The 14,048-nt window shown below is 40.5% G+C and overlaps 1 protein-coding gene across 4 annotated transcripts in view; it reads left to right on the top strand.

The window, feature by feature from the left end:
* The window catches only part of RSPO2 (R-spondin 2), a 102,504-nt gene that overhangs the window by 45,101 nt on the left and 43,355 nt on the right, over positions 1 to 14,048 (top strand). For 3 of the 4 annotated variants that reach the window (XM_051785188.1, XM_051785187.1, XM_051785190.1), the window contains one exon: positions 8,324 to 8,512. In XM_051785188.1, coding sequence (XP_051641148.1) covers positions 8,324 to 8,512 — 189 coding nt within the window. Of the gene's footprint in view, positions 1 to 6,586; positions 6,654 to 8,323; positions 8,513 to 14,048 lie in introns of those variants that run through there. The other variant, XM_051785189.1, reaches the window with a different exon arrangement.

Here is a 14,048-nt window from a genome sequence, read left to right as displayed (position 1 = left end):
TGCGGTGAGACATTCTGGAATCTTGCTCTGTTTATCTTACCCATGAGAAGGCTAGGACTTGACCTGATCAGAGGGTCTGCATTGGGAAAAAAACATTGAAAAACTGTTAACAAACTGGCAGGCAAAGATATAAAAAGGTCCAGTGGTTACTATTTGAAGTTCAAAATTCCACTGCAGATTTTCAACAGTGTGAGTGATTAGCCCCTATGATATCTTAACAAAGGTTGTGGTGGTTTCCTTACCACTGACAATTTAAAAATTAAGATTGAATGGTTTCTTAAATGATATGTTTCAGTAAAGCACAAGTTCTGTGGCTTCTTTGTACCGGGCATTGGCCTAACTGGTCATAAAAATCCCCTTTGACCTTGAATCTTTTAATTCTCTGAAAGATAATTACTAGAAACAAACTAGCCTTTTTCTTTGTTTTGTTTTGTTATTGAGGTTCTCTGTCTAAAACTTACTTTTGCTTTCACAAAGTTCTAATGAAAAATAGGTATTTTTCTTGGCCAGCTTCTGTTCATAGCCCATCAGATGTTTTTTCACTACAGTGAACTTGGAGTGTTACAGTCTTAATACATTGGTATCCTGTGTAATATTGGTGTAGGAATAAGGCTATATATCTTGTTCCATTCTTTGGTACCCTGAATACATATGCTATGCCAAGCATGAATGTATTTAAGTTGGTTTTATTGCGATATGTATGGGATATCTTTATAGCATTAATTGAATTCAGGATTATGAAATCTACTCTTTCTGTAATAAGTGCAGCTTCTAATGATTTTTTAGTTGCTTCCCTTCTCTGAATCCCATCTGCACATCTCATGTTTACAGTGTTAAGTGTCTTGGAGACATTTCTGCAAGATCTGTACTAAAATCCAATTACCAGCATTTATGTGGCTGCAGTCCCAGTTAGAGCAGGAGTGCTGTTAAGCTGGATGTTGCATCAGCAAGCCCAGTTTCTGACTTCAGAGAGCTCAAAAGACCAAAGTTTGCCAAATAGTGACACAGCGAACAGACAGCAAGTGATATTAGGGACATAATGCGCATGTTAGCCTGGCTCTCTAAAGAAATTTTGTTCAAGGAATGACTTTTCCTCCTGCTTGTTTCTCTGCCCAGCTCTCCTCTTTCTCCAGTTGGTTTTGGATTCATTTGTCCATTTCAGCCTGGTTTTTATGGAAGCATAAAAATACCAGGTTCTTGTGGTGAGCTGAAGCACCAGGTTCAAAAGAGCTTTGTAACACCCAACAAGTGGGTATATAAGAAAGACAAAAATTAGAAGCAGTTGTTGTGGTATGGACTGCAGGATAGTAAGTAAAAATCCAATGCTCCAAGTTCTCTTGCTTACAGAACAACTTGTATTCTTGTGGGGAACAGGCTAGACTCATTTTGCACTGTTGATTCTCTTGTGATTTCAAATAGTCATAACAATTCACTTAAAACTGCTTCAGCAATCTGGCTTAAATACATTTGATCTAGACAAGAGTTAAAGTAATTAGCTGACATTTGATTTTACTTGATATGGATCCAAACCATGAAACTTTGAACACCCTTGGGTTCAGGAGTGTTTCATTCAGTGTTTGGGTACTAGTCTGTGTTCTCAAGTAACCTTTTTAAACTTGGCAAACTTAATACCAGATATAAAGGCACTACATAGGGAATCAAGTCTGTAAATGCTTTTTCTTTAAATATAGAAATGCTCTAGACTATAGTTGTAGAAGCAGAAGGAATAGAAAATGGGTTATCTGTGTTAAGGTGTGTGTTTGTGTTTATGTGCAGTGTTCACACTTGTATATGTACTTATGTGGCTGTACAAAACATTACTTCTGCTGCAAGGACCTTACAGTCGTAATAGACAACCAGGGCAATCATGTGCTTTGAGAGCCAGAGGATGGTGCTAACTTAGAGCATGTGTGCATTTTCAGTTTTATGATGTGATGACAGCAGTGCTCTGACACTGGTTAACATTTGTGGGCCTTGTGGAAGGAACAAGTCTCCATGAGGGACTTGGCTGGAGGAAACCTGCCTGCCTGGTACACAGTGCTGAGGAGGGTGTTCCAGGGAGGGTTGAAATAAGGATGACTAGCGTGATGTTTTACATTGCAAGTGATGCAGTTGGTAACTTGGAATGTGATTGACCACGTTTTGCAAGCTTATTATTTTTTCTTGCACTATAATATAGAAGGAAAACGAAGAAGTTCTAAAGAAATGTAAAAGGAAGTGTAGAGATGTTTCTGTTGAATGCAGAGGCGTTCACTTCCTCCTTCAAAGAGCAATTATGTGTGAACTCAAAAAAGCTGTATGTGATAAGAATACATTCTATTTGCTATGTTAAGAAATGAGATGGGACGAGAAGACTTTGCGGCGGGGAGGATTTTGTAGGATTTAATTATAGCCTGTGTATATAGGGGCAAAAGAGAGACAGTTAAGTGGGTATATTCAAGAAGGCATGCTTATGTGACACCAAAACCAGTGCTACAGTATTTGTTTTGTTGGGCTGTATGTCCATTGTCCAAGTAATTTATTAGTAGAGCATATTGTGATTTTTCCCTGCTTTGGGACAAACTGAAGTAATAAAAAGGTTGTAGAAGTCAGAGCTTCCTGTGAAGCTCTGAAAAGAATATAAGCAACAACAATGTGGAAGAACCCTGATTCAGTGATACGCACTTTACAATAACTGCATACATAATACCCAGAAATTACTCAGTTTGGTGCCTAAGCAGCACAGTGGGAAGTTTTCAGATTCTTTCATAAAGTTTACTCTTTGAATTACAACATACAAATCGTATTATTTTCCCTTACCACTGTATAATTCTTCAGCAATTTTTAAAAAAAATTTATGTGCTAAAGAAAGAAAAATATTAGATGCATTTTTGGGGTTTTATTATCACTTAGTAAATAGGAGACCAACAGGGAAATTCATCACTATGTGACCATTAATTATGTGACAATCTTGAACTCTGGTATCCAAATTCAATGTATGAGTTAAATAATAATTCATGTAAGTAACAATAAATGTGTCATATATACAGTACCTCATATCTGAGGATCTCAGAGCAGTTTACAAGTTTGCATCTCACAGTGTTCCTATAAGAGGGGGAAAAAATGCATAGAAATTAAAAAAATTTTTTAAGAGTGGCTGGGAGATAAAGGACAAAGGTCTGGATATTACAGTTTGGGAAACCTATGTGTAACTTAAAATGTACAATTTACGGAATTACTGTATTACTGAACTCTTTCATATATCTTGAGTTGACCTTAAGCTGTGAAAGATGTGCCATCCATCTCCTGAACAAAAAATAGTACAGGATAATGAAAGTTCATTTTATGCTGCTAGCTACTTTTCTGTGAGAGCCATGGTTGAAGCCAGTCAGCATAATTAAATTTTCCTGCAGAACAAAGACATTTTACCAGAAACAGGAAAAAAAGGTGCTTGAAGAGAATAACATGGGCAGTCATAAAGGAAAGAGACACATTTTGTAGCCAAGAAGTTGGAATTTTCATGAACTCTGTTAGCCTTCAGGACTGCTTCCCAAGTGCACTATTAACCAGAGACCTAAACAGACCAAAGTCTGCCCTCTGGAAGTCCAGGGCAGAGATTTTGTGGACCCCCTTCCTTACTTCACCAGGAACCAAAAACTCTTACCATTTGGTGATCACTATACCCAAGATGTCCTCCTGCCATCACATCACCCACAAGTCTTTCTCCATTCCCAAACAACAGGTCCAGAGGTTACCTTCTCTAGTTTGCTCCCTCACCAGCTGTGTCAGGAAGTCATCTGCCTCACACTCCAGGAATCTCCTAGGCTCTTTCCTCTCTGCTGTGTTGTATTTTGAGCAGACATCTGGTAAGTTGAAATCCCCCATGAGAACAAGGGTGAGGATTGTGAGACTTCTCCCAGCCTCTTACCAAGTATTTCATCTGCCTCTATATCCTCATTGGGTGGTCTGTAGCAGACTCCCACCATGATACCTGCCTTGTTGGCCTTCCCCCTGATTCTTACCCACAAACACTCAATCCTATCCTTCCCATCATCAAGCTCTAGACAACCAAAACACCCCATAACGTACAAGCCTACCCCACCGCCTTCCCTTCCTTGCCTGTCCTTTCTGAGGAGTTTATAGCCATTCCTTGCAACATCCCAGTTGTGTGACTCCTTGCACAATGTTTCTGTGATGGCAACTATGTCATACTTTTCCTGCTGTACAGAGACTTTCTGCTCCTCATGTTACCCATGCTGCGTGCATTGATGCAGATGCACTTCAGCTGTGCTATTGATCCCAGCACCTTATTTGTGGGGGAGAAGCCTTAATTCCTACGTGACTATTCTCAGGTGCTTCCATGGTTTCTAACCCATGAATTACCCTGGCATCTTCGTTGCTAAATGTATTTCCATTTCCTGCTTCCCCTGAGATTGGAGACTAAGGACCTTGCTAGCACTCTGTCCCTCAGACACTGGCATACTGCCCCTGGATTTATCTTTAGTTACCCTTGATTTATCCTTTTCCCCCTTGACAGCTAGTTTAAAGCTCTTTCAGTGAGCACTGGTAACTCCTGTACAAAGATCTTTTTCCCACTTTGAGACAGTTTTACCTATATTCAGCAATTGGCTGGGCCCTAAGTCAAAATCAGATCCTGATTTCAGCTGTTTCAAATTCCAAAAACCACTCTGAGTGGTGAATACATTCAGGCATCTTGCATCTTTGCTTTTGCTTTGTTTCTTTTAATTATTTTTATTATAATACAGGCTTCTCTGAGGAACCTTGAATAAGCTTGCATGTACAAATTTACTGAATGTGAGATGCAAGGAGGCAAAAAGGGAATTCAGAAGTCTACAGGATTGCCCACCATGTGTTAAGCAACAATTGCTTTGGAGTACGTGGTCCCATATTTTTTGATGTGGTTACAGATAGGCAATCCCTGCTGGCAGTGAGATGAGGGATGCATCCAGGCCTAGCTTGCCATCTGCTTGTTTCTTTTCTTGTCTGTCATTAAATATGTGGATTGTGGATGAGAATAGTAACAAGTCAGACTGTAGGAAAAGTTATATCTTGGGTCTTGTGGGCAACAGGAGATGGGAACTGGTTTAGGAGTATAGGGCAGTTGGTCTGGTAGGGTGTCTCATTACAAAAGGGTTAACAGAGTGCTGAAGGGTAAGGATGTGATTCCCATCAAGAGGATCTCGTCAGGTGAGACTGGTGCCAGAGGACTCCAGTACTCAGTGTCCCACTGACTGAGCTATTTCACACCAGGTTGCTTGGCTTCTTGTCCTGCCTGCCACCCACTAGGATTATTTTGTACAAGATCAGAGTTGAATGCTGTCATGCTGAACTTGGAGAGTTGGGGGGGGATGGGAGCAGAGAGGGAATGGGAATGTGGTGTGCAGATGTGTGAAGGTGAGAGTAAAGCTTATCAGCTACTGATTCCACAGGGTGGTGGGCTTTTTTTTTTCCCTGGTTCTGCTGGTGAAGTCATCAGTTGAACAAACTCAGTTATCCAGCCATACAAGGTAAAAGTACGAGATCACTACATTAGGGTGTGAATACTTTTAAATATTTAAAAATATAACAATTAAACATTGCCTTTGCCCTTTTGGCCAACTGCTTTCTGGTGGGCTCTGTTAAAAAACTCTTGAGACCCCAATGACACTTCCCTCTGTTGAATAGTATTTTTCTTTTGTTTCCAGTAAACCGGGTTTGAACTGATACATTTCTGTGAAGTTCTGTGGCCAATTTAATATTTAATACAGACCTGCTTAAGTTATGCTGTTTTCAGGAATGTCTTGAGCCATCCTCCCTCTGCTAACCTGCTGTGCTGATCCAACTCCTGAGAAGGACTTGACAGCCCATGGGGACAGAGGAGTGTTCTGCAATTCTGCAGAAAGGTGGGATAATACAAGCTCATAAGGACAAAGACTGATGCATCTGAAGTTTGTGTTGCATTTATCAGCCAAGTAACTTAAAAGAAAAAAAGAAAATACTCCAACAAAATCAGGGTGTAGACTTGAATGCACAGCAGCTGGTGACCTAAAATGGTAATCTGCACTAAATGGCCTCCTTTAGTAATGTCTGTGAATATGGTTTTCAGCCCATTTTGGATAACCTGTAGAAAAAGGCTCTTAGAAGTTAAAACTGTTACTCTTTTTTTGAAAATTTTTTCTTGATAATCTTATTAGATCAAGAGGAGGCTGCAAGAAGACAGCTGTTGTCCCCCTGAGACCTAGGGGACAGCACACGTTGCTAGTGCTGTACCTGTTCTGCAGAGACTTTTCTACTCCCAGTATTGCTCACTTCACAAGTCAGAAATTATGCTAATAGTGTTGCTGGATTTCCATGGGCATGTGATTTACAGGTGCATATCTTGAGGTGCTGAAGTTGCCAAATAGCCCTCTCGTAATCCAGGAGGAAACAGAGACCTGCTGAGCCACTTGGATCCCCACAAGTTTATGGAACCAGGTGGAATCCACCCAAGGGTGATGAGGGAGCTGGTGGAAGAGCTCACCAAGCTGCTTTCCATCATCTACCAATAGTCCTGGCTCACTGGGGAGGTGCCAGATGATAGGAAGTTGGCGAATGTCACGCCCATCCACAAAAAGGGCCAGAAGGAGGACCCGGGAAACTATAGGCCCGTCAGTCTGACCTCAGTGCCTGGCAAGGTTATGGAGCAGATCATCCTGGGTGCAATCACACAGCACCTACAGGATGGACAAGGCATCAGACCCAACCAGCATGGGTTTAGGAAGGGCAGGTCCTGCCTGACCAACCTGATCTTTTATGATCAGGTGACCCGCCTGGTGGATGAGGGGAAGGCTGTGGATGTGGTCTGCGTGGACTTCAGCAAAGCCTTTGACACCGTCTCCCACAGCATACTCCTGAAAAAGCTGCAGCCCATGGCTTGGACAGGGACACTCTCTGCTGGGTTAGGAACTGGCTGGATGACCGGGCCCAGAGAGTGGTAGTGAATGGTGCTGCATCCAGTCGGCAGCTGGTCACTGATGGTGTCCCCCAGGGATCAGTGTTGGGCCCAGTTCTGTTTAATGTCTTTATTGATGATTTAGATGAGGGGATTGAGTCCACCATCAGAAAATTTGCAGATGACACTAAGTTGGGGAGGAGTGTCGATCAGCTGGAAGGCAGGAGAGCTCTGGAGAGTGACCTGGGCAGGCTGCATAGTTGGGCTGATTCCAGCGGGATGAGGTTCAAGAAGGCCAAGTGCTGGGTCCTGCACTTTGGCCACAACAACCCCATGCAGTGCTACAGGCTGGGGACAGAGTGGCTGGAGAGCAGTCAGGCAGAAAGAGACCCGGGAGTTTGGACTGACAGGAAGCTGAACAGGAGCCAGCAGTGTGCCCAGGTGGCCAAGAAGGCCAATGGCATCCTGGCCTGGATCAGGAACAGTGTGGCCAACAGGTCCAGGGAGGTGATTCTTCCCCTGTACTCAGCGCTGGTGAGGCCACACCTGGAGTACTGTGTCCAGTTCTGGGCCCCTCAGTTCAGGAAGGATATTGAGGTGCTGGAGCAGGTCCAGAGAAGAGCAACAAGGCTGGTGAAGGGACTCAAGCGCAAGTCCTGTGAGGAGAGGCTGAGGGAGCTGGGGTTGTTCAGCCTGGAGAAGAGAAGGCTCAGGGGAGACCTCATCACTCTCTAGAACTCCCTGAAAGGAGGTTGTAGCCAGGAGGTCTCTTCTCCCAGGCAGCTATCAGTAAGACAAGAGGGCATGGTCTTATCTGTGCCAGGGGAAGTTTAGGTTAGATATTAGGAAGAAATTCTTTACAGGAAGGGTAATTGGGCATTGGAATGGGCTGCCCAGGGAAGTGGTGGATTCTCCGTTCCTGAAGGTTTTTAAGATGAGACTGGATGTGGCACTTAGTGCCATGGTCTAGTAACCGCAGCGGTTACTAGTAGTGGATCAAGGGTTGGACTTGATGATCTCAGAGGTCCCTTCCAACCCGGCTGATTCTATGATTCTATGATTCTATTTTGTTGCTGTTGCATGCTTATGCCCCCAGCTTTAAACTGGAATCCAGCACTGCATTTTTACTTAATGTTTACTGGTAAACTTTATAAAGCTTGGTCTCTGCTGGCCTGTACCTGTATTGTGTGTAAATTCATTAAATTGCTCTACATACAATTAAAAGTGTAGAGATTGCATTTCTTTTTATTCAGTGTGAGTACAGATGTATGAACTGAGTGCACTTTCAGAACTGCCCCTTCAGAACTTCTTGTAGTCATGCGGAAGATAAGTAACACTTTAGAGGGAAGAGGACCTCCAGCCAAAATAATTCTCAAATGATCTTAAAGTATAATTTATCTTCTTATTTTGCAGCTAGCTATGGACCAAATCCAATTTGCAAAGGTTGTTTGTCTTGTTCAAAGGATAATGGGTGCATCAGGTGCCAACACAAGTTATTCTTCTTCCTACGAAGAGAAGGAATGAGACAATATGGTGAATGCTTGCATTCCTGCCCATCGGGGTACTATGGACTTCGAACGCCAGATATGAACAGATGTTCAAGTGAGTTATTTTTTTGAACCCTTACATTTGCTTTTGTAGAAAGGCCATAATTTATGCTCAGTTTTTAAGATGACATGTTGTGGAACAGAGTGATATTTTCACAGAGTTCTCAAGATCATCATAAGACTTCTTTGCTAAGGAATGTCCCAGCTCATTCCAAGATTAAACATTCTGCAGATTAAACAGTTGATGCATTGACCTAATTTTTATTGTTGTTTTTTTATTGTTATTATTTTAGTTAGAAGGGAAATTTAGGAAAGAATGCAGATATTCCTAGTTTTAAGAAACAAGGATTAAGAATGATTTTAACAGTGCCTCATGTAGGTACTAGTTATTGCATGCACTAATATATGGGTGGGCTTCTTGTCATACTTTTTGTTCCCATACAAATTTCAGGTGACCAGACGCCTCACACCAGACATGCTTTAATATGTAAGTGTTGCTAATGTAATAAAACAGATGTACTATTAAAAACAAACAAACAACCTCTCACTTTTAGTGAAGCATTTTATTTGGAAATTTACAACCTGCTAATGTGCAACAAGATTCCTTCTTTGCATGTTTGTGCCTAGAAGGCCAACTGTTAAAATCAATGAGTGCTCTGGTATCTCAGATTATTTCACCTCTGTCTGGTAGTTGTGCTGATTCGTATTGATTTTTCCATATGCTCATATGTGGAATATTGGCCATATGGATTATTAATCATTGCTATTACCTCTAATTTGTATTTAGGGGGGGAATGTTTTTGTCATAGTCTAACCAGAATCGGGTTACCAAACCTAAGAACCTGAAGTGAGAAACAACTTTTCTTTGTTTCCTGGAATAATCAAGTGTTTGTTAAATGTGCAGCACTCTCCCCCTCAGTGCTGTGCCATGTCACTGGGATGCACCGTGCTGTGAGAAGCGTGTACTGGCTTTCACATCACACATAGTCTTGAGACCCATGTGAGGTCACTCGGTGGCAGTGTGGGCTGGATGAGGAGCACTTATGACCATGCTTGGATCCAACCCAACCCATCCCACCTCTTCCATTTGCTGCGTGGGCTCCATGGATATAGTATTCTTCCCAACTGCTGTGTAATATTGCAGAGTGCTGCCTAATATGTACCAGGTGGTTAGGTTTTGATGAAAAAATTAAATGAAAGCAGTATATGGTTTATGTCTCCATTCTGTAAAGTAATTTAGAACCTTGGCCTTAATTTTCGTAGCTCATTTGTGAATTCAACAACTTCTTTACTTGAAACCTCTCAAAACTGAGCTATAAAAACTTCCCCATGTAAAAATGGTTTTGAATATATTTATAGGTTTGGGAAATAGATTAATTTGTCTATCTTAGCCTGTACTGTGTTTGTGAGATAGGAAAAGTAGTTTGTACTAGCAGTACTCTTTACTTTCTTGAGAAGGAAAAAATAGAAAAGTTAATTGCAGAAGGTGGAGGGTGAATTCAATATAGCATTTTTTTGTTTTGACCACTTTCAGGAAGTGGTCTTTTTCTCTGAATTACAGGATTGATTTTGAAAAGCATAAATGTGAGTTGTGTCCAACTCATATTGGCGTGTGTTGAGCGCTTGGTATTTGTCTCACCCTCATGCCTTTGACAGTCTCCTTCTGTGAGAATAATGATGCAGTTGCATTTACCGACCAGTCCTGATTCCCCTGTAATGATTTTTGTATCGCATATTTTAATTTTAGCGTAACTGCCAACTGGCGTATTTATAAATCACATATTCATTTTTTTCTTGGTTTGGTGATCCTGCATGGCACATAGGAAGCATTGTGGACATACAGACATTTTGTGGATTGAAGTTGAGTTAAAATAAACGTCCTTAAAGATAGAATAGGTTTTTTCCTACTTGATGTTAGATACTCTTAGGTATGCTTAGTAAAGGCTGCATTGCTCAGACAGTTCTACTTCAGCTAAAAATAATAAAAACTTTGACTATGCTAAAATCCTTCTGGGAGTTATAGGGCTTGAATTACATTAGTTGAAATGATTTCTACCCTATTAATGTCTTTATAGGCACAAAAGCTGTTTTAACATTTTATTACTGGAACACTTGCCCATTTTTGTTAGAGAAGCTATACAACATATTTTTATGGAAAATGTTGACATGATTTTAAAAGCCAAACATAGTGCCAAATGTAACACAATAAATACCACAGCCAAGTACAACAGGTCTAAAATTATGGAAATTTTGGATTTCAAGACAAATTTTCTTTTCTACATGTAAGAAATATGTGTGTCTTGAATTTGCTAAGTGGTTCTAGACTGTTTTTCTAGTAACAGTGAATCATGAAATTTGAAACTACTTGTCTCTAGAAATCAGTGTAGAGTCTCCTACTGGACATGATTTCCTTGAACACTGCAGTATGAGCATGCAGTGTTTTTGGACATGAGGTGGAAAAGTGTTGAGTTTCTGCTGTAGAGGAATGCCCAAGGGAAGAGCTTCACTTTGTTAATTTTCCAAGAAATTTTTAATAATTAATGACTTTGAACTAAACTACTCAAGAGATAATCTCATGAGAAAAAAATGAAACTGAATTAAAGAGTAAGATGAAATCTGTCACCTCGGTGGTTGAACTGATTAATGGATCAAGTCTATCTTGAACCTTTCAGCGTAGTCTGTGGTTACAGTAACCTTTATAATTTTAGGGGGAGGAATCACTCAAGAGTATAGAAATTACAGCTCCCTTCAGCTTTGGTTGGCTACTTCATTTGCTTAGGTTCACCCTCTTTGTCCTAGGAGGGTCTGACATGGCTAAAATTATAATTTCCTCTTCCATTTGTCTTCATTAAAAACAAGATAAAAAGCAGCTTTTAAACAAATTGAGCATTTATTAAGCACATATAGTTAATTCAATGCATTAAGAAAGGTAATGAATATTTTAACGTTGTTACAAAATAGCAAGACATCATTAATATATCCTTGTTTGACTATACTTATGTAGTATGGCAGAGCATATGACCTTTTGAGACTGTTGTAGTCAGTGCAATTTTAGCAGTCAGGGGATCAATTACCACAAAATTCTGGAGAGGATTTGCACAGGAGGTGGTGTAGCTGATAGATTGATGTGGAGGGCCAATGGACACGTCAGGATGGCAGTGTGAAGTTAGATGTGTAGCACCAGTGCTGTTGTAGCGAGCAGCTGAGGGATGGGAGCAGGAGTTGGAAGAGTGAGTGTCATGGTCATGGGAACAGACTGGGGATAGATGAAGTTACAGAAGAGACAGAGAGATCTGAGGCAAGAAGAGCAGGGTGCTGTGAGCCAGAGCTCAGGGTGAAAGATCAAAGTATTAGGTTCAGCAGTGTAATGCATCATCATCATCTGCTACTTTGACTTCTTAAACACAAGGGAATGCCTCAAGCAAGGGCCCAATTCTGGTACAAGGACTGCCAAACCCCTCAATTTAGGAATGCCATGTTTCCTTCGTAGCTTTAATCTGCAGCTTCTCTATGCAAAATATGATCATTTTCTCTCAGTATTGCAGGCAGTGAGTACAGTTCAGGACAGCGCTCTCATATGCTTGTGGTTGCTGGTTTCCACTCCTGTAGATCCCCTCAAGTGTTCTCGCTTTGCTTTCCCATATGTAACTGGTCTTCACTGGAACCTGGATTTCATGCAAAGCAGAACTTGCTGTGAATCATTGTTGTTATTAAGATTACTAGGAATTGACCAGCTCTCTTTTCCACTATACATACTACAAAATATCTGTTATGAAGGGAGTTATGAACGTAAAGTAAATCCCATTTACTTTGTTTAGAAAGGGACAGTGTGACAGTGGAAATGCTACAGAATATGGATATTTAAAAAATGCAAAATGAGACTCCTAAAATTTTCAAGATTATGCATATCAGTAAAAATACTTTACAAATGAGCAACTACTTTTTATATTTTAAATACATATATTTTGACCTTAAAATTCATCATATTGCACTTAGTATGAGAAACTAATCTGGTAAAGTTCTTCTTAAGGTATGTTAAAATATGAAGTACATGCATCTCAATAGGGAGCATTTTATTCTTTATTTTAAGTTTCAAAGGCATTATATTTCCCTACAATTCAGCTTATTCTGCATCACCTTATAAGCTGGTGATAAATTTAGAATGGAAGGAGGTGTGACACAATACTAGCTCATGGAGTTATGATTCTTCCTTGAGCATATTCTGTAACTGGTCTCAAGCATGGAGGCACTTTTACATACTGTAAGCTAAACTCATGTTTTACTGAAGTGTTAGTCACCTTTTTACTGTCCTGTCAAACTAAATGAAGAGATTGCACACTATCAGTAGGCTTTCCACTGGAGAAGTTATGCATCTTGTCCCATAAATCAACATTTCAGAGCCCTGTTGAAGGGTTAAGTTTTTGATTCACTTTATTTTGTCTCAACACTGAAGATAATTGAGCAAAGCAGATCTGTCTAATTTCAGCCCAGCTTAGCTTCACTAGGCAAAGTAGTGACTTCTCTTCCATCCTTTCCCCTGGGAGGTAAAGTCATGGAGCTGTGAATTTACAGCCTCTCCTGTGACAGCCTGTGATTGGAAATAGACTTCTAGTAAGTTAGCTTTTCTAACTCTTGGAGTACTGCGCTTCTTCAGTTCTCACTTGTCAATTTTAAAAATCTGTATTTAGCATGTAAGATTATATTTCTTTATTGTTTTTAATATTAATTTTACCCATTCAAGTCATTACGATGGGCTCCGGTCTGTCTGATGGAATAAGAAATTTATTAGTTTAAAACTTCTCTTGCATTTAGAAGCAATTAGGACCTCTGTCATGGACTTCAGTGAGGTCATAATGGTTCTTTTAGCTTTTACATACAACTCTTGTGAGAAGTATGGTATAACATTTTAAGTGTCATCTGTTTAGAAATGTGCTATTCAGACACAACAGCAGATTTCTCTGGACCTTCCTGAGTGCTTTTAAAAGTCCAGTTATGTGAGGATGATACCAGAGGAAGGTGTGGAGTCTTCATACGGGGGTGGCCTCTGTTTCGTACCTTTCAAGTGGAAAGATGGATCTCTGGAAAGATGAATCTCTGGAAAGAAAATTTGAGAGTTTGCTAGATAGGTTGCAGTATGAGTGTTACGATGTCTCAGAGGTCCTGGGTGTGAGCAGAAGGTAGGAGAGCCAGTGGGCTATGTGGAGACATGATGCTGAGCAGGAACAGTAGGGATTTGAGGTCTGGTAGGAAGCAGATCCTTGTTGCCCTGCAGGTATGCCTGCCAAAAGTATGCAATTCCTCTGGGTGATTCTTCTGTAGGTCTGAATTTATCAACTCTTTCTCCACTCCACACCAATCTTGTCTTCCTCTCTCCCCCCTAGCTTCCATTTCCAGACCTCCTCCTTCCTGTTTCTAAAATCTCTCAGGCTGTTGGTCTTGTCTATTTGCAAACCTCTAGTGGGAACTATTTTCTGTTTATTTTTAAAGAAAAAAAATAGGCATTTTTAAAGCATACTCTTGGTTATGCATTATCTGTTTTTTCCTCTAAAGAGTTTCTTGGGTCTAAAATCTTAGCTATGTTTATCTCAATT

The sequence above is a fragment of the Manacus candei genome, unplaced genomic scaffold (assembly GCF_025592945.1).
Source record: "Manacus candei isolate 608988 ecotype Guabito, Panama unplaced genomic scaffold, ASM2559294v1 h1tg000019l, whole genome shotgun sequence".
Taxonomy (NCBI): Eukaryota; Metazoa; Chordata; class Aves; order Passeriformes; family Pipridae; genus Manacus; species Manacus candei.
Note: the sequence above shows the minus strand (reverse complement) of the source record. Positions and strands in the feature narration are given on the sequence as shown.